At 33.6% G+C, this 20,683-nt stretch overlaps 1 protein-coding gene across 6 annotated transcripts in view; it reads right to left on the bottom strand.

Annotated features, from left to right (window-relative positions):
- TRRAP (transformation/transcription domain associated protein) overlaps window positions 1-20,683 on the bottom strand; it is a 172,466-nt gene that overhangs the window by 88,276 nt on the left and 63,507 nt on the right. For all 6 annotated transcript variants that reach the window (XM_074200404.1, XM_074200408.1, XM_074200407.1 and 3 more), the window contains exons 44-54: window positions 19,026-19,239; window positions 18,217-18,342; window positions 11,814-11,960; window positions 10,639-10,841; window positions 8,693-8,814; window positions 8,165-8,378; window positions 5,780-5,959; window positions 4,212-4,358; window positions 2,173-2,292; window positions 1,614-1,901; window positions 1,253-1,390 (exon numbers count right to left, since the gene is read on the bottom strand). In XM_074200404.1, the coding sequence (XP_074056505.1) occupies window positions 1,253-1,390; window positions 1,614-1,901; window positions 2,173-2,292; window positions 4,212-4,358; window positions 5,780-5,959; window positions 8,165-8,378; window positions 8,693-8,814; window positions 10,639-10,841; window positions 11,814-11,960; window positions 18,217-18,342; window positions 19,026-19,239 (1,899 nt within the window). The remainder of the gene's footprint in view (window positions 1-1,252; window positions 1,391-1,613; window positions 1,902-2,172; window positions 2,293-4,211; window positions 4,359-5,779; window positions 5,960-8,164; window positions 8,379-8,692; window positions 8,815-10,638; window positions 10,842-11,813; window positions 11,961-18,216; window positions 18,343-19,025; window positions 19,240-20,683) is intronic.

Below are 20,683 nucleotides of genomic sequence, written 5' to 3'. Positions count from 1 at the left end.
CTTAAATTGTTGCCCTGTAGATGTATTAAATTAAACCATGTCCAGAATTGAATTCTTTATCTTCTCTCCCCAAATTCTCCTCTTTTCTCTGTTTCAAATGTTCCTTTTATTGCTCAAAGTGTCACCCTTCCAAGTCACCCAGGCTCATAACTAATGCATCATTCTTAACTGCTCACACTCACCCCACCAAGTTCAACAGGTTAACAATTTCTGCCAATACAACCATTGTAACATCTCATAAATCCCCACTTCTCTGCTCTGAAATTGCCACTGTTTTGATGCAGACCCTTATCACCTCCCACCTGGACTCCCTCTCACCTTCTCAACTATCAAACTGTTCATGCTAAAATGCAGACCTTGATCGATATCACTTCTGTCTTCAACAAGCTCCAGTGCTTCTCTATCCTCTGTAGTCCAAACATAAAATCATGACTGCCTTCTTTACCAACCTATACCTTATTCATCCCCCTCTCTGCCATACAGTCTGTGATCCAGTGACACTTGGCTTCTTGCTATTCCTTGCACAGAAAAAAAAAAAAAACTCTCTGAACTCCAAGTGTTTTTATGCTGTCCTTTGCCTGGAAACTCATCCCTCTTAAACCATGCCTCCTATGTCAGCTGAAGCTCCAACAAAGTAAGAAGCCTTTCCCAGTCTTCCTTAATCTCAGCACCTGCCCTCTGAGATCACCTCCAGTTTATTCTGCATAGATCTAGTTTGTCGACAGTTAAGAGAATGCTTCCCCTCCCAGTAGACAGGGAGCTCCCCAGGAGCAGAGACCATCATGGGTTTGTTTCTGCCTTTCTGGTCTGGCATATAGTATGTGCTTGATCAATGTTAAGTGTTTGTGCAAAAAACTGTATGTGTGGACTATGTCAGAACAGTTCTGACTTCAAGTCTTAAGTAAGTAAATAAAAGTAAATAAAAATATGCAAGCAAAAATAAAACCAAAACACAGAGCAATCAAAATTTCATATGGCTCAATATAAGTAATGATTTCAGATAAAACTATTTCTAGATAATGTCTGACCACAGCATAATTACATTTAAAAAGAATTTATCATAAAAATTTATTTTTCTTACATCAAAATTCTATTAAAAAGTCTTTTACAATATATTTATAGTATAGCAATTTGAATTTTTTATTGAAACAAAAATCCCCAAACCCATAGATTCTGTTACTTCTAAAATAAATGCTATGCATACAAATCACCTATAAACTACAAAATATTAATTCTATCAAATAGTGGTTACCTGCTCAAAGAACCCATGCTGCTCATATGCTATAGCTGTTGCTGTCTCAGGAAATTTACATCGTTTTTGCCACAAACCTGCCCACATATCTTCTTCTTGTAACAAAGAATAAAGTTCAGCAAGGGAGTCCAAAATTTCCTGAAACCATGATGAGCAATCAATATACATACATACATACATACATACATACATACATATATATATATATATGTATATATATATATATATGTTAGAAACCTATGTGATTTTTGATGAGGTCATTTTTAAAATACAGCAATTTCATGACAATTTAAGACTAATCAATTATAGAAATTTAGTTTTTTTAAACTTTGAATATATAATAAAAAAAAAGCTCACTTACTTGTTGAGGTGGAGTTATACTCTCCTGTTCATAAAACTCAGTTGTCTGTTTGGGTTTAATTTGAAGACTCAAACCTTTTTCAAAAGCCTGGTGCTCCAGCATTAATGTAGAACGAAACCAGAGATTGTGAGTTTTTCCCAAGTATTTCAGTACACAGGGTCTGATGGGAATTGGAGGGACACACTGTGACATGGCTTCCACAAAACAGTTTAATGCACTTGGTTGGCAATCCCTTTGGACTTGGTGACTACCACTGCACAAGAATGGGCTTATTTCACCTGCAAGAGCCTGAAAGAAAGGCATTGGCTTTTAGATCTCTCAAAAACAACATATTACCAACATCTCTTTTCTCACAAAGTCCAATAATTTTTGAACATTTGCTCCACTGCTCAGATCTATTGGTTTCCTTTGTCTTTAAAAATAAATCGACTTTTTCTTTCATAGATTATTAGCAATACAAATGCTGAAGAAAACAAAATTTAAAAACAACAAGAATTAAAGTTACATCTTTCTGAAATGACACTATCTAGTCAAAAAGTATATTTTTTTAAAACCTCACATGTTGCTGTCGATCTGAGAGAATTTTCCACAATCTTGCAAAAAGCTGGATCCAGGTCTTTTCTGCTAGTGTGGTTGAAATATGACACAGCTGAACAAAGGCACTGAGCAAGGCACCAGTCTGCAGATGGGAAAAATCCCACAAAAATTAGCTTGGTTGGCCAAAAGATTATATTATGATGACCATAGGATATATAACAAATTTTCATAATCTATATCAAATGTATTTTAAGAGACAAAATTTAATGAAAATATCATCTAACAGTGAACATAATATAAATTAATTTGAATGAAATTCAAAACCACCTCGACTTAAGCTTATATAAAGTGATTTCAATACAGAAATTTTCCTTCCAATAAGCATGTTTAATATATATTAATGCATCTATTGTTTTTTCATTTACATATGTGTGTGTGTGTGTGTATAATATGTATGTATATTTTTAGGTTTTTGCAAGGCAGTGGGGTTAAGTGACTTGCCCAAGGCCACACAGCTAGGTAATTATTAAGTGTCTGAGGCCAGATTTGAACTCAGGTACTCCTGAATCCAGGGCCAGTGCTCTATCCACTATGACCCCCAGCCGCCCCCACATATATATATTTTTAGAAATTATTTCCTTTGAACACATTTGAGATATTTTATCATGTTTCTCCAGGTATTTCACTCCTAAATCTAAAACTATTCTGTAGGAATATAAAGTATGGCAAGTGTAACACTAAAATGAAAGACTACGTCAGGCAGCATGAAGAAGGAGGCCCATCAACAATCCTACAAGACCTATTTCATCCACTGCAGCAAATACTTACATTGATAAATTGAAAAAGGAATCATGGAAGTAAAAATTTTTTGAAGTATACCTTTTCCTGTTGATGCTATTGCTTTAAAAAAAAAAAGTAAAATGCTGTCGGTCCACAAACACTTTTAAGTGTTTATTATGTATCAGGGACCAAAAAAAATGCAAAAATGCAAAAAAGACCTTACTTTCAAAGAGGATATATTCTATAGCAGGTGTTCCTAGTCTTTTTTTGTGTAGTGGACATCATAGACAATCTGGTGAAACTTAAATGTACCACTTTTCAGAAAAACACATAAATTCAAGTACAAAATTCATAGGATTATAAAGAAACAAATTACAATGAAATACAATTGTAATAATATTTAAAACAAAGCTCATGAATCCCAGCTTAAGAGAGGCATATAAATAACTAAGTATATAGAAGATATATAAAGCTATGTTTAACTTGAAAAGAGAAAGCCATTAGCAGCAGGGGGTGGGGGAGAAGACAGAACTCAGAATGACACAGAAAGTCCTCCTGTAAAATGTAGGATTTTAGTTGATTCTTGAAATCCAGGAAAACAAAAAGTCAAAGAAAGTAAGGCTTAAATAAAACATTCTAAGTATGAAAGACAGAAGAGTAAGAAAGAAAAGATCAAATTCTGATAAGTTTTAAATCCCAAGGAGAAGATATTTGATCCTAGGCTGAATTAGAAGATTTGAAGCTTCCAATTCTGAGATTCTGTAACCAAAATTTCACCTATTTTATGTAAAAATATTACATTACAGGGTAATATAAACATATTCACATAAAAACACAAATTCTCTCCTAACCAATAAACATAATAACAAGGTTCTCATCAGTTCAAATTTCATCAAATCAAATCTCATACTGGAGAGGCTGTTAAAAAAAAATTTAGCATACTGATCTATCCCCTCTTTATCAATCTTTTTTCTTATATTTAAAAATAATATACTTAGCACATTGGTATTATTATTATTATTAGACAACTTTTCCATTTCCTACCACAACAGGAATTGAGGAAATAATATAGTCAATCTGTCTTGTAAGAGTCTATCCTTTATTCCCATCAGAAGACAATATAAATAATTTCTACATTATTTAAATGATCACTTGAAATTTTTCAGGACTACAAGAATGAATTAGACAAGTGAAATGTAAGAAAGATCAGGTTAGCAATGGGATGAGATAACCCTAGGATTTTATATTTCAGATAAGAAGTTGCCACTAAAATATACAAACCTTAACTTCCCGTAGAGAGTCAAGGAATTTATCATGTCTGTTGGTCAGCATGTGCAACTGGTTACCAATGTCTTTTTCTGAAAGTTCTTTGGTTTTAGGTGTGCTAGTCTGATCCCCAGGAGCTAATTCAATATCTATCTCCACATCCTAAATCAAATAAAATTTTAAATTAGTTAGACTAAATGTGATAATAATACTTTTGTATAATTCCTGATGAAATCATGACACTCAGAAATTCTTTTACATCTTCTCAAAGTTTATAATTATAATTTTTTTAAGTATAATTGGCTCCCAAAAATATTTCTCGGGTTTTTTGGGACAGGATATAACTTTTTTCAAATCCAGATAGGAACACTAAAGTATTTAAAACAAGTTATCAAAATAAAAAAAAAATAAAGTGGAAACTCAAGTCTGATAGGAGTCAGTTCAACATATAAGATATATATTTAACTGCTTTAACGATTCAGACATACAACTTGCATAATATAGTATCCAACTGATTTCCTAAAGGAAAAAAAAATTGTTTCAGGCTGGCTACCCAAATCTTGCTGAATACCCCTTTATTTGCATTATTATCTCAATCCTAATATTATTAATTCATTACCAATCTAAGTTGGAAATACTTTTATCTTAAAAGTCTTATAAAATAATAGAATTCTAAAACACTATAATTTAAAAGCTATTTTATCCAAGAAAATTATTTAAAAAACTAAGATAGACTCAGGAATACTAGAAAATATTTTGAATACTGCTTCTCCTGCAAATGTACAAATAAATTAGGGAAAAGACTGAGTCCAATCTCAGTAATAAGTATCAGTAATTTTTATAAAGGCATGCTCCTTTTAAAGGAAATAGACAAAATACACATATTTAATCAACTACTTTTCAAAATTACTTTCTTACCATTAGCTGGACTGTCTCCTAAAAAAAAAACATTAAAAATGATCTTTAAGGCTCTCAATCTATGATGCAAAGATCCTAATAATCAAATGTGTCTACCTGTATTCCAATAAAGCAGGACATAGTCACATATAGGTTATCAAATGTCTCATAGCAACATCTAATATTTTGGTAAAATCCACTCCTTCAGAAAGTTTAATAATAGTAATAATAACAGTAATAATTTATACAGTGCTTTAAGATTTGCAAAATGCTTTACATGTTATCTTATTTGATCATCACAACAACCCTATGAAGTGGGTGACATTATTATTTCTCTCATTTTCACAAATGAAGAAATTATGGATGAGAGAGGTCAAGTGTCTTCTCAGTTAGGATCACATAGTGAGTGCCTGTATTAGAATTCAGTTCTTCCTGACTATGTCTGTACTCTATTTATTTCTTATTGTGAAGGCAATCATAAAACAAACACAGAAATGTCAAGGATCTCAAAGTCAAATAGTAAGGCAAAAAACTGAAGGTAAAAAAAAATAAAAACCTAATTATCATTCAGGTATAGAACATATGTATGTCTCTGATCTAAAAGTTATATGATTTATAAAATTTTCTTTTGGAAAGAAAAGCATTTCAATCTCTTCAAAAAAATGGATTAATAAAACTTATCTTACCTCTTCTTTGGATTCACTATTCTCTCTTTCTCGAGGTTCCTGTTTGACATGTGTTACCATGGCAAATGCTGCCCGATCATGACTATCAGCTAGGTTGATAACATTAGTGATAGATGGGAGCATAGCTCCTTGACAACTTGTACCAATTGTGGTGTTTCTTTCACATACTGCCAACAGGAGCTAAAACAAGATATTTTATTAAGAAGAAAAGTGAAAAACAATCATCATTTTAAATGGCATCTGAGGATATATAAATAAATGTTTAATCTTGCCAAATGAATCTGAATCAGATCACTTTATCATTTTGTCATTAGTCAAATTTCAAACCATTTGGTACATATAGTATAAAAAGGTATCATCTTATCATTATAGCTAGACCAGCCATATTACTTACCTACACAGACTCTGTGTTCTAGTCAAATGAAGAAAAAAACATTTAATTAAGGGAACAAGTATTTTTAAGCACCTACTATGGGCCAGGGCATTATACTAAGCACTTTATACAACTATTAAGTCATTTGGTGCTCATTTAATCCTAGGGGATTGGTGTTATTCTCATTTTATAGTTGAGGAAACTGAGGAAAAACAGGTTAAGTAACTTGCCCAGGTTGCATAGCTTAGTAACTATAACTTAGTAACTCCAATCTTCCTGACTCCTCGGGTGTTTTAATTACTGAGGCAGCTAGCTCCCACACACTACTCTCTGAAAAGAATCCGAGTTCCCCTTCCCTCTAGGTCTTTGCTCCCAGTTTCACTTGAGCCTGAAATGCTTTTTCTCTTGCTCTTTGTCTTATCCTAAGGCTTAAACCCAAATGTCACCTAAAAGAAGACTTTACTAATCCAAGTTATTAATGACCTTCCTTCTCTAATCTTACTTGGTCATCTAGTAATGGACCATGCACTATCTATATTCTATCTACCCTCCAACTAAAGTAGTGCTCTGTACATAGTAGTTTTATAATAAAAGAAGAGACCTGACCAGGCATATGGAAGGAAATGACCTATACAGTTATAAATATAGGATTTTTTAAAAAATAAAACATAACAGTATAATGACATACTGGATTATTTTTCAAACCACTTCTGTGTTAATGAGACATTACCAACACTGACTTTCTGTTGTCTTTTTACCTGGCTAAATACTTAAAATTAACTTCTTATTACTTAATACAGTTAAGGAGACAAGTAGGAATTAACTTTCTTAATAACAAAGTTGTTAAGGAGACAAGTAGGAATTAACTTTCTTAATAACATTAGTAATTTTTAAAATGAGACACTGAGAGGCTTATCTTTTTAAGTTACACAAGTAGTTCAAGGGGAAAATTGCTGACCAAAAATGCTGAATCCTATCAGATGTTCATAGATAAATCAGAAGTGTTATCTATAACCTTAATGGAAACCTTTCTTTGTTAATTGAAAACTCCAACCCTGGTCTTATGCTAGACTCAAGTCTCCAGAATAATTTATAAAATAGATTCCTTTGCTCAGCAACATTTTAAGAATTCAAAAGAAAAAGAGTTAAAAGGGGAAGACCCTAGAAGATTAGCAATATCAAGCCATTAAAGAATAACAATTAATTAGCTCTGTGATACTTTGAGAGATTAAGAACTGAATGAAATGATGCTCAAATTTCCAACACTGGAATGCATTTTTTAAAAAAATTATTTTTGGGGCAGTTAGGTGGCACAGTGGATAGAGCACTGGCCTTGGAGTCAGGAGTACCTGACCTCAGATACTTAATAATAATTACCTAGCTGTGTGGCCTTGGGCAAGCCACTTAACCCCATTTGTCTTGCAAAAAATAACCTAATAAAAAAATTATTTTCACACTTAAGACTCAACAAAGTTTTAGCTATTTAGTGAAGAAAATTATATGAAATTCTAAAAGAATTACAATTTAGAAGTAAAGCTTTTTGATATTACCTGAAAAGTAGCATCAAAATGCATTTGACAAACTATTAGAGGAATCTAAAATGGTTTTTGAAAGCATTCAAAAAACAAATATATTGGGACATCATCTGGTGTAAAAATTTGTCTTAGATTCCCATTTCATTTATCAAAGACATACCGGATTAAATCTTGAGTTGGCATTTTTAAGGTTTCAATGCACCATCAAAAGCATTTTATAAAGATATCTGCACTCAAAATCCAGGCAAATAAAATTTAGTATGAAATTTTCTTTATGATGTCTGCATTTAAATATGACACTAAGTGTTAATATTTCAAGTATGCTCAGTCAAAAGAGTTAAAAAGTAGTTTTTTATAAAAGGGTTTAAAATTCTGGCATTATCATGCAAAAGAACAAATTCTTGTGATTTAAAAGCACAGAATCAGCCACATGGTATATCATTGATTCTCAAGCTCACAGTTATAAATCCATCCTACCTCAATGCATTGCTTGATCCAAAAGTGGTTCCCCATAGCTTCCCAGTTCTGAGAGCAAGTCACATAAAGCAAGCGTTCATAAACACGACGTTTCATAGAATTGTCAAAGACTTCAAAAAATTTTGCTCGGATGAGTGGTTGAGCACAACGTAAGCCAGAAAGGAAGGCAGGCTCTAGTTTAGCAGTGAGTTCACTTCCAGAAAGGTTCTCATCTCTATAGTAAAAGAAAACATAAAAAATACAGAATTTCTTTTATTAGGATTTTATTATTTTATAATCTATTTTATTAGAATTTCTTTAGACCTCAGGCTATTAGGAATCCAGGAGCAAATTTACCTGTGCTCAAATGCAAATAATCACAAAGTTTACTTAAATAATGGCTCATGTACAGTCAGAAAGTGCCTTCATTAATAATCCTTCACCATACATTGTTTGATTTGGCACTTTAGGGTATTCTTTTAAGTTTATTCATTGCTAGAAGACAAATGGACCAAACAGCTACAATACTTGAATAATTGATGTAATTACCTATAGACATAGTTAACAAGGTCTAAGAATTGGGCATTCAATTCAAGGTCTTCTGGAAAACGTTTTTCAATGTAAGTCATCATTTTCACCAACAAAATGGACTTCTCACGGAGTGTAGGTGTCTGTGAATTTTTAAAAAGATAATTAATTTTCTTAATTTGAAAAATAAAACACTCCAAAGTATTTCAATGATCATTTTATAAATTTTTACACCTCTGTAAAAATACAATGTGACAAAAAAAAATAAATAAATACATACAATGTGATAAAGTCATCTTTCTAAAGCAAAGACTTCTTAAGATGGTCCTGTTAACAATGGTTTTCAACTATGCTCAAAGGACAACAAAAATGAGTATACCCTTTGACCCAGCAATACCACTACTGGGTCTATACCCTGAAGAGATGATGAAAAAGGGTAAAAACATCACTTGTACAAAAATATTCATAGCAGCCCTGTTTGTGGTGGCAAAGAACTGGAAATCAAGTAAATGTCTTTCAATTGGAGAATGGCTTAGGAAATTATGGTATATGTATGTCATGGAACACTATTGTTCTATTAGAAACCAGGAGGGAAGGGTATTCAGGGAAGCCTGGAGCGATTTGCATGAACTGATGCTGAGTGAGATGAGCAGAACTAGAAAAACACTGTACACCCTAACAGCAAACATGGGGGTGATGTTCAACCTTGATGGACTCACTCATTCCATCAGTGCAACAATCAGGGACAATTTTGGGCTGCCTGCAATGGAGAATACCATCTGTGTATCCAGATAAAGAGCCATGGACTTGGAACAAAGTTCAAGGACTATTCCCTTTAATTTAGAAAAAAAAAACAGATATCTTATTGTGTCTGATCTTGTTATCTCTTAGACTTTTTGATTCTTCCTTAAGGATATGATTTCTCTCTCATCACACTCAATTTGGATCAATATACAACATGGAAACAAAGTAAAGACTGACAGATTGCTTTCCGTGGGAGGGTGGGGAAGGGAAGTAAGATGGGGGAAAAATTGTAAAACTCAAAATCTTTAATAAACCTTAAAAACATACAAAAAATGGTTTTCAAACATGGATACTTAAATTTTTCTAAATGCTATGTTCACTTTGATATAGGATGACTAACTGAGCACACAAGAATTCACACACATATATATACACAACCTTGAAAGATGACTTAAGTCAATCTAAAAGTTAGTTATTTAGAAATAATCTAATGAAATATTTTTTTAAAAAACTATTTGCTAATAAGAACAGATATGTCAATAACCAACTAAATCATTCAATCCACAATAGACAATGACCAAAAGTCATATTTTAAAGAAAATAATTTTCTTTTTTGTTCAAGGCCATCACTGAAATTTTAGGAAGCTGCTTCTGCTATGTTGTCCCTAACCTCTCACCAATAAGAACAAGAAGTATCATTTTAACATAAATATTACACTGAGATGGGCAATAAGATTTAGTCCAACTAAGATCTTCCTTTTATAACAATATGGACAATACTGTAGAAAATCTTGATTCCTCTAAAAAATAGATTATATTAAGCTAAACACAATAGTTTAAACTTTTAATCTGGCTCAGATAAAAAGGTGAAGAAATCTTTCTCCCTTCAATAGAAAGGTTAAGAACTACAAATGTGAAATGCAACATGTTAGCTTATGGTCACTATAAGTAATTTTAACTGATTGATATTTTTTGTGGTTAAAATAAAGTGACCAATGTCATAAGGAATGAGTTGGGGATAAGATATGAAATGACTGATATAAAAACAGAAAGCATCAATAAAACTTATGAATGTAAAAAAAACTACACACACACACACATACACACACAAACACACACACACACACACACACAAACACACAAACACCCCCTCTATGGAAGGACAATGATAAGACTAGATCACAAAGTTAATAGCAATGCCACCATTTATTTTAATAGCTTACCTGATTGGCTGCCATAGGGGAATTATTTTTAACCCATTCTTCTACAGTTTTAACCACAGCACGAAGAATTTTGGCATCAGTTGATTTTTCAATTAGTGATGTTAGAATGGCCTGAATAAAATTTTTCCTCATCTCCATGCTCATCACTGCAAGACGAGTTTTCACCAGATCCAAACTCAACATGACCAGTTCACTTGTCCCAGCTTATATACAGAAACATAATATAAGAGATTACAGTTTTATCTTTATATATAATTAGTTAACGGGGAAACTTGTGGACAAAACATACATCTTTCCCACCCCTCTCCATTCAAGTAGATATATTTAAAGTGGGAAGAAATCTATTAAAATTTTCACTTCTTCAAAACCATTTAGCTAGTGGAAAGTTAGTAGAGATACAAGGCAAAGTCTACATATGGGAAAGGAATGTGGTTAGGGGGAATAAGAGGAAAAAAGATTGGATTTATACATGAAGTTGGGAGTCACTATAGAGATCCTGAAATTGTATTAATGACACACAGAAGCTGGAAGACAAAGGCCTCAACTTCCACAAGCTATACTTTTAAATCAAAAACCTTGGGTTGAAGAACCCAGAAACTTACAGGTCATTGAGTCTAAACCTTTCACTTTATAAAGGAGCAAACTGAGTTACAAAGAAGTGGCATGCCCAAAATCACATATAGGCGACCAAAAGAAGATTTGAATTCAGGTTCTCAGTCTCCACAAAAAGAGTTCTTCCTCCTCTACTCCTCTTCCCAGCTACACTGCAGCTTCAATCTTAACTGTATTCTTTGCGTAAATAATATATGTGAATACAAAATATCTATTTAAGTGTCTTTAGGGGATGTAACATTACTAAAGATTACATTTTAGAAATAGTTCCACATATTTTACTTTAGCAGGGTGAAAATTTTTGACTAAGATACCACCTCGTAGTAATTTTATTAAGATACTCCAACATAAAGTTTCTATAATTTTTAATTCTCAAGTTTTAATTTCAAAAAAGTTGATTTTTTTATGGTTTTTACCATATATCTGGATCCAATGCTTAATATGCACTACATATAATAATAAAATACAAATTTACAAGCCCATTATTATTGAGGGGTCAATCACACATCACTCTCATTCTCTCTGTGGTATTATTAAAAAGAGTAAGGTACCAAACATGTTACCTGTATTAGCTTCTGCAGTTCCTGATGCTGCCTGTGGATTTAAATGCTCTCTAACCATCTTCTGTAGAGAACGCATGAAAACTGAAATCAGTCTGTCTATGTAGCTAGGGTTATTACTGCAAGCAGACTTTAGAATCATCAAGGTACCTAAAAATAATAAAATGTCCCCATTTTGAAGGAAAGATACAAAATAAGTAATATTTCTACAATAAAAAATCAATTGGAATAGATAAAAATCAGCAACAAAATGTTACTAAATAATATGTATTGGAACATTACATAAATTATGATTTTCTCAAACGTTAGCATTAAAATTCTACAATAAATGGTACACTATAATCTAAATTTAAAGTAGCAATGATTATTCCATGTGTCAAAAATCATCATAAAAGAAAACTTATTTTACAAAATGCACAGGAATAACTATTTCTTTCTCCAATCATATCAGTAAGTTCTCTAAGGGCAGAGATTATACATTTTTTTTTGTAAGGCGAATGGGGTTAAGTGGTTTGCCCAAGGCCATACAGCTAGGTAATTATTAAGTGTCTGAGACCAGATTTGAACCCAGGTACTCCTGATTCGAGGGTCGGTGCTTTATCCACTATGTTACCTAGCCCCCCCCCCCAATTATACATTATTAAATGTGTACTTCTTCAAGTGTTCTTTATGGATGAGGAAGTACTTCAAAGATTCCTATTTACTGAATTTATAATATTTATTTTGAGTTCAGAAATGCTACAACCTTCTTCAGTTGAAAGAGTGATCCAGAGATTAACAACAAATTGTATGCTGAAAATACAAAAATGACTAAAAAATATTGCACAGATTATGACAAGCAGTTGGTGTGGGAGCCCATTGAGCTGTTCCTCAATACATATAACTATGGTCAAGAGCTGTGAATAAATTGCTCATGCATGATCCTGAGCTATTTTGCCACATATATATTTTTAATGTTAATAATCTTTTGGTGATGCAAGATAAAAAGTATTTGGTCCCAGATATTGAGGAAGAGCAAGTAAAATTAGGATTCAGAGCCGGCTGTTGGATTTGGAAAATCTGAAATCATTGCTAAGTTTGACTAGAGATGTTTGATGTGAGTGGTTACATTGGAAAGCCAGGTTTCAAAGGGTTGAGAAGTGTGAAAGAGAAGAGGAAGTTGAGTTTGTAGACAACTTTTTCTATGAATTTTTTTTGAAAGGGAAGAGAAGAATAGTTTAGGGATTGGTAGGAACAAAAGACAGGTTTTGGGAGAATAGGGGATTTTCGAAGAGCAGAGAATGAGCCTTGTGGATAGAAAGGAAATGAGCAAAAAGCCAGGCTGTTGTTAAAAATGGGAGTAAGTATGTACAAGGGGTGGAGAAAATGGTGAATGATGACGGGTAAGGAAGACAAGAAAGCACAAAGCCTCTTTTTTCAGTAAATTATAAAGTGAAGTCTTCTGAGTGATTGGGTGAAAAGATTTGTGTGGAAAGATTGAGAGGAGAGAAGGTTTGAAATATCAGTTGTGGGGAGTATGATAGAGAATTATGTTTTATTTCTGTTCCTCTGCTTCTGTGTCATCATAGAAGCTGTTTCTTTGTGTACAGAATATTTCACATTGCACCTGATCTTGGAAGTCTTTCTAGCTTTTTATTGAGAGCATCTTAGCATTCCATCATAATCACACACACCACAGTTTGTTCAGCCATTCACCAACTGATGGGCCTTATTTATTTTTTGCTGATGATTTTTTGATTCTCTGGAATTCAGAATTCCATTGTTCTCTTGCCTGTCCCATTTTTCCTGTATCCCATGTTCAATCAACAAATTTTGTCATTTGTTTCCAGAATATCTCTTGCAAATGTCAACTATGTTCCAAGACCATTGTTACTTTTGTAGTTTAAGAAAAGCCATTACTGTTCTTCAGAACTCTCCCTTAAATGATATTTCTGTATCTGTTATTTTCTAAACTCTCCTGCCACATTAACGCTGCTAATTAATAAATTGATCTGCTGAATACAGAATGAGGCTTGTTTTTTTTTGCAAGGCAAACGGGGTTAAGTGGCTTGCCCAAGGCCACACAGCTAGGTAATTATTAAGTGTCTGAGACTGGATTTGAACCCAAGTACTCCTGACTCCAGGGCCAGTGCTTTATCCAACATGCCACCTAGCCACCCCCGAAGCATACTTTTTAAAAATCTTTTTGACATCCTACTGCTCCAGATTCTATAGTGCATCTTTATTGTCTACAAAATAAAGTACCAATTCCTTAACATAGCCTTCAGATGATTCTTCAAGCTTATTCTCACATCATCCCCTTTGTATATATTCTAAGCTTCAGTCATTGGCTTCAGTGTCATTTGAGGAACCTCAGGTAGACAGAGGTTAAGTGACTTGTGGTTGAAGTTGGATTTAAACAAGGGTCTTTCTGACACTCTGGGTTCAGTACTCTATCCACTATGCTGCTAGATGCCTCGAGGCTGATAATAAAAAACTAGCATTAAAGACTGGGGGAAAAAAAAGATAAATTTCAAATCAAATCAATTGTGGGGTCCCTATCGGTGAAAGCACAGTGACCAGTACAGAGCCTTGCATGTATGGAACTCTCTTGCCCTGATAGAGCACCCAGATATCTGGAACCTGAGTCCAATGATGAGCAGAGTAAATAAACTCCAAGTCAATCCACATTTAACATAATCTATAGCTCCTCCTCCCTTTGCCTGTTTTCTATAATTAGTATGGGCTGTTTGGGGGGAGGGGTCTTTTGTGGGGATCCAATGTGTTGACTGATTGCTGTTTCGGACTACCACCAGATTTAAGTAACCTACTTTGAGTAATAAACTATTTATAAAATCAATCTGGAGCTCTCAGTCTCTTTTCAGTAGAACATTATCCCTTTGTTTTTGAGGAAGCCTTGAATATTGGGCAAGACAAAATGAAACCCACTTTGTTGTGGGAACACAGGCTATTCTAACAGACCGACACCTGGCAGAAGCTGGCTTGCTGCCCTAAGAGATAAGGTACGCAGGAGTCCTTGGGAGCTGGACATTCCACCCCACAGACCCAAGGGCACTAGACACAGCTGCGTTTTACCACCTCCCCCCTAACGTACTCCCTTATCCTGTAATGCAAGGCGCTGCACATATACCCCGCTTGTGCACCCCCATTACCACATTATTCTTTGTTCTACCCCGGAAGACCTAATAGTATATATGTAGAAGCTAAGCAGTAATAAAATTGAGCTGGAGGCATAAGGCAGTGGTGGCTTGACTCCTTATTTTCAGCTCCCCTCTGGAAGGGAGGTCATTGCTGTGGGCCCCAAGGTGAAGCAAGACAAAACATTTTGTTATTCAAGATCTTGCAGAACAGTTGTCAGAAGAAGTCTTGGTGAGCTTGTGAGATATGGGCATCTTAATCAGGTCACAAAATATCAACTTCCCAAAAAATGTCTGAGGGATTGTTTTTTTAAATTTCAAGTGGGTCTAGAAGTCTTGTCCCCATAGATGGAAGGATTAACTCTGAATAAACATTCTAATTTACTGAAAAGCAGAGCTATTACAGAATTATAGAAATGCCCAAAATAATACAAGACCTTCTATCATGGCAAATACCATGAAAAGTTAAAAAACTTTTTTGAGAGATGGAGATAAACATGCTTCTATAGCCTGGGATCTAACTAGACCTAAAAACCATTGAAAACCTATAGGTTATAATTAAGTTTTTACTATGTAACAAGCACTGAGCGAAGCAGTAGGCATTATAATACAAAAAAAAAAATTAGTCTCTAATCTCAAGGAGCTTACATAAAAGGAGAGACATATCCTTTGAAGAGGTAGTCTTTGAAGAGGGAATTTTGCTCTGGGGAACAGGGATAGTAAGTTGATCCTAGATCAGTCAACTGAAATATCCTTTAGAGAAGCAAGCAATGGTTAACACTGATTGATCACAGTGCCCAGTGAAAGAAAATGGAGGGGGGTATCTGGGTTGGGTGTAGAATATTACTACATAGATGGCAAACCCTGAATGAATGGATAAATGGAAAAAGATGGGCAGCTGAGAACTGATTAGATAAAGTGGGCTACATAAGTTTATACCTTTTTACCACTAGATTTGTCAAAGTTCCAAAGTTGAGTCAGTTAACCACCGCAAGTACTTGGGGAAGAAGGGTGAAAGGTGAAGGAGGGAGGATAGTGTTGCAGGGAAAATGAGAAAATGGCCTGAATACATGGCCAGATGGGAAGAGATGAAGATAAGTAGTTCTCATTTTCTGACTTCTGGGAATGAAGCAATTGAAGTTGGTTCTAAGAGTGAATTCAGTAAAATTCTTAGAGATTTGATCACCAGATAACTTTTGTTTCTTTATCAACTGTTAACCATAGTATATTGTCTTATCTCAGGGTGAACAATGGATCTACAGTTAGGGAATTAGACCAAAGGCTTGTCCAAAGTCACATAGCTAATTAATGGCAAACAGGCCAAAACACCCAGTGTTCTCACTCCATATTCAGGGCTCTTTATGTTATCTATAATGCAAGTTATAATCATATGCCAGTGTTTATCAGCAGGTAGATAAAAAAACATTTACAAAAAATCCTTTTTTTGCTTATTTTAATTCATGAAAATTGTCATGGAATTATTTACGGCATGGACTTAAGTTGCATTTTTCCTGTATTTTTTATGAATACTTTAACTTTAGATATTCACTTCTACTCACTCTGTAATTACAGAAGAAACCTCTAAACTAGTAAAGAAATATAAACTGAAATTAATTTTTCTTCTGCAAATATAATCTATTTGGTGAGCTTGTGAGATATGGGCATTCAGTCATTAGAAGTAATGCACTCATTAATGGGATACCAGTACATTTTAAACCAGTTTCTAATCATTTTAAATAAATGGGGGTAAATTGGGATGACATGATTAAAAATGCTGGCATATATTTATTGCTAACTTTCACAAAATTTCCAGCTGCTATTGCTCCTATAATTTCTTGAATATTGATCTCAAGTTTACTGATTTTACCTGTGCAGCAAATTCATGGTATGACATTTTCCCCAAAGATACAGAGCACTTTGCTAAAGCTAATGATATTAGCACAACCTGTGGCACTAAGAGTGACTTAGGGACTTAAAATCACACTGTCAATATGCATCAGAGATAGGACTTGAACACTAAATCCTTTAAGCAACAAGAGACTAAAGTAGCAATGAGTCTAGTCAGCCAAACCAACACAATGACCACTATACCCTCTTTCAATGTTAGTGAAAACAGCCCTGAACCCAGAAAATCACAGTATCCCTTCTCCCAAATCACTAAGATTCCTTCCATTGTGACCATTATAGCATTCAACAAAAGAAACCCTCATGAAAAAAGTACACATCATATTAACCACCAATGCCAATCATGGCTTTTGGAGGAGAGAAGCTCAGGAAATTTAGGAATAAGTAGTGTTTACAAGGCACAGCTACCCTTGTGGAAATGCAACCTAAAATATACACAATACCAATAACCCAGAAAAAAAAGTACTTACTAAAGTCCTTGGCATTGTTAAATGATTCAACATCAAAAATAGAAAAGATTTTGTCAATGAAAATGATGTTGAAGATGAAATTCTGCTTTTAGGTCCACTAATTCGCTGCCAAAACCTCCTAAATACATTATTTTCCCCTATTAACAATGTGAATTCCTAGAGAGCTCACATTTCTTGTTTATTTGTATTCCCAGTGCTTATTATGCAGTAAGTGATGAATAAAAGTAAGATATTCATTCTACCACGCTACTTCTCATTAAAAACAACAACCCCAAAATAAATACTTTAAAAAAGTTTACAAAGCACTTTATATAATTATCTCATTTGATTTTTTACAATAACCTGTGGACAAGGTGTTATTTTTTTTTAATTTTATTTATTTAAGGCAATGGGATTAAATGACTTGCCCAAGGTCACATACCTAGGCAATTATTAAGTCTGTGACTGGGTTTGAACTCAGGTCCTCCTGACTCCAGGGGCAGTGCTCTATCTACTGCATCACCTAGCTGCCCCCAGGACAAGGTATTATTAGCAGTCCTATTTTTTTATATGTGAGGTAGCTAAAGCTTAGAAGTGGTGTAACCTGCTCATGATCACAGTTAGTAAGGTCAGGGGGCAGAATCTGAATCCAGGTCTCTCCTATTAAGTCCAGTAATCTTGCTACTATACCATGCTGCCTGTCTCTCAAAATAAAATAAATCAACATTAAAACTAGATCAAATTTAATTCAAACTTAGTTTTTCTTTGTTGGTTTAAAAGGCATTTCACGGAGTTCTTCCAATATCTTGGAGTCACTGTGAATATCCATTGCTACTATATTAAACAGTTCATGTCAAATGACAAAGAACTCAATAAATGAAAAAATATGCTACAGACAACAAAAAGAATACTCACCAAAGAGCTGAGAAGGATTTGCATTTGTAGCCTTTTCATAATTAGTTAGCCCTTCATAAATAACTTTCCCCACTGCTGCATACAAGCATTCAAGTTCTTCATATTTTGAAGCCACACTTGAAGTACCTGAAATCAGAGTTTAAAACTAGAGTAAAAAAGCAGTTTATGTCTTCAAAATACCATACACACCTACACCTACTAATAATAAATGCATTAGTGACAGTCAATGTATTGAAAATGAGCAACAAGGCCCCTTCCAAATAACTTCCTTTTGATAGATAAAGTAATTTCTACTCTCTGCATCCCAGGTATAACTCTCCTCACATATTTCTGTATTATTCATACAAATCATTTTTTTCTCATTAAAATGTGTTCTAAATAAATGTAACATTAACAGAATTCATTCTTGTTAACTGTGCAACATTAGAAAGAGTACTTTTTTATACTTAATTTCCCTTTCATGTCTTAGTAAAACAATAATGTTCAACGAATGAATAATTGCACAACCAAATAAAAAACATAATTGCAAAAGACATTAAATTTATGGCAGACATTTCTTGAGCCAAAGCAATGACTGTCATAGGTTATTAAGTTTTTATGTCTAAAGATAATGATGTATTCCACATGATTACTTATTTCAGCTTTTTCTTATGGGGTGGAAAGTGCAAACTAAAATGGAACAATAAAATACAAAACACATAAAACAGAAGATTATAGCACACTTGAAAGATATGCCTCCCTTCCCCTTTTACTTAATCACTTCAATTGGGATAGTGATAAAAGTAAAAAACTGAAGAAAATGATCATACTTGGTTCTGTGGGGAAAATGCTCATTAGGCGTGAGAGAAGACTATGAACTGCACGCAAAACTTTGGTGTTTCCACATGTCATACAAGCAGCTACCCCGCGTTGCAAAGGTTTAAAACTACTGAGGATTGCTGGAGACTGGAGGACAGTAAGCAAGAAACTTAAGACTTCCAATCCAGTGCAAATATTTGCAAAGTTAGCTTGATTAGGTTGTTCCTAGAAAAGGAGAAAAAAAACTTAAAGGTAAAAAATGTTACTTTAAAATAGGCTACAGAAAGGTATCCTCAAGCAAACTTTAAAATGACATCCAATGAATTATTCAGGAACAGGGCTTCAGTTCATTTAAGAGGATTTAAAGATAAAGAAAACTAGGAAAATGAGTTAAGCAGGAATACTGTGCCTAAAAAATGACCATTATTTTAAATTCTAATAAGTTTTCATAATGTGACAAGAACATTAAAAGGATACTTTTTAAACTTTAAAATGACATCCAATGAATTATTCAGGAACAGGGCTTCAGTTCATTTAAGAGGATTTAAAGATAAAGAAAACTAGGAAAATGAGTTAAGCAGGAATACTGTGCCTAAAAAATGACCATTATTTTAAATTCTAATAAGTTTTCATAATGTGACAAGAACATTAAAAGGATACTTTTTAAACAATCTTTTCTTTTAAAAAGGGTTCAGATCTCAAAGAAGTCGTTCACAAGAAATATATCATACATCTGAACATTTATAAAAGAGCAAGAATTGAAAACAAAGTAGAAGCCTTTCACTGAAGAAAACTAAATAAACTTTATTAAATGAATCCAAAGAAATATTACTATACAGTTAGGAAACAACAAATATGATGAATACAGGGAAGCATGAAAAGATCTACACAATATGATACGGAATCAAATAATCATAGCCAAGCAAACAATATACAAAATTATTAGAACAATGCAAATATAAATAAAACCCATAAAACAATCAAAGGTGAAGATTGTAAAATTACAAAGAATGAGCAAAGCTCCAAATTAAATAAATGAGAAGATGTCCCACCTCACTCCTTTGAAGAAGTGGGAGGTCCATGAGTACCACACACTGCACAACTTGTCAGAATCAGTTTTACTTATTTTTTCCTCTTTTTTCTTTTTTTGATTAAAAATAATATTACAGGAAATTTATTTGGTAACCAGTAACAAATATAAAATATTATTTAAGATACTATAAATAATATTTCTCTTGATCCCCACAACCCTGCAAGATATCATAACCATTTGATAATTGAGGAAAATGAGGCTGACTGAGGTGAAGTGACTTGCACAGGGTCATACAGTTAGCCTGTATCCATGGTCGGATTTGAACTCAGGTCTTCCTCAGTCCAGGCTCATATTCTACCCTGAGTCATCAACTGTCTCAAAAGGAAGATCTCAATTTCAAAAAAAGAATTTTAAATTCAGGAGTTTTATATGCAGATTCCTTAATCAAATGTCAGAAATATATTCGATTCCACTGGACATATTGCTTCCTTTAATTTTAAGTGAGCTACTTTCAAGGCAATAGGAAGAATTCTTAAACAATGTACAGAGAAAATGACAAATGAAAAAATAGATCATTTTGATTTACATGAAATTAAAAAGTTTTTGAACAAACAAAATTAATGCAAGAAGGGAAAC

The sequence above is a fragment of the Macrotis lagotis genome, chromosome X (assembly GCF_037893015.1).
Source record: "Macrotis lagotis isolate mMagLag1 chromosome X, bilby.v1.9.chrom.fasta, whole genome shotgun sequence".
NCBI classification, from domain to species: Eukaryota; Metazoa; Chordata; class Mammalia; order Peramelemorphia; family Peramelidae; genus Macrotis; species Macrotis lagotis.
The sequence above is the reverse complement of the archived record's forward strand: the minus strand, read 5'-3'. Positions and strand labels throughout refer to the sequence as shown.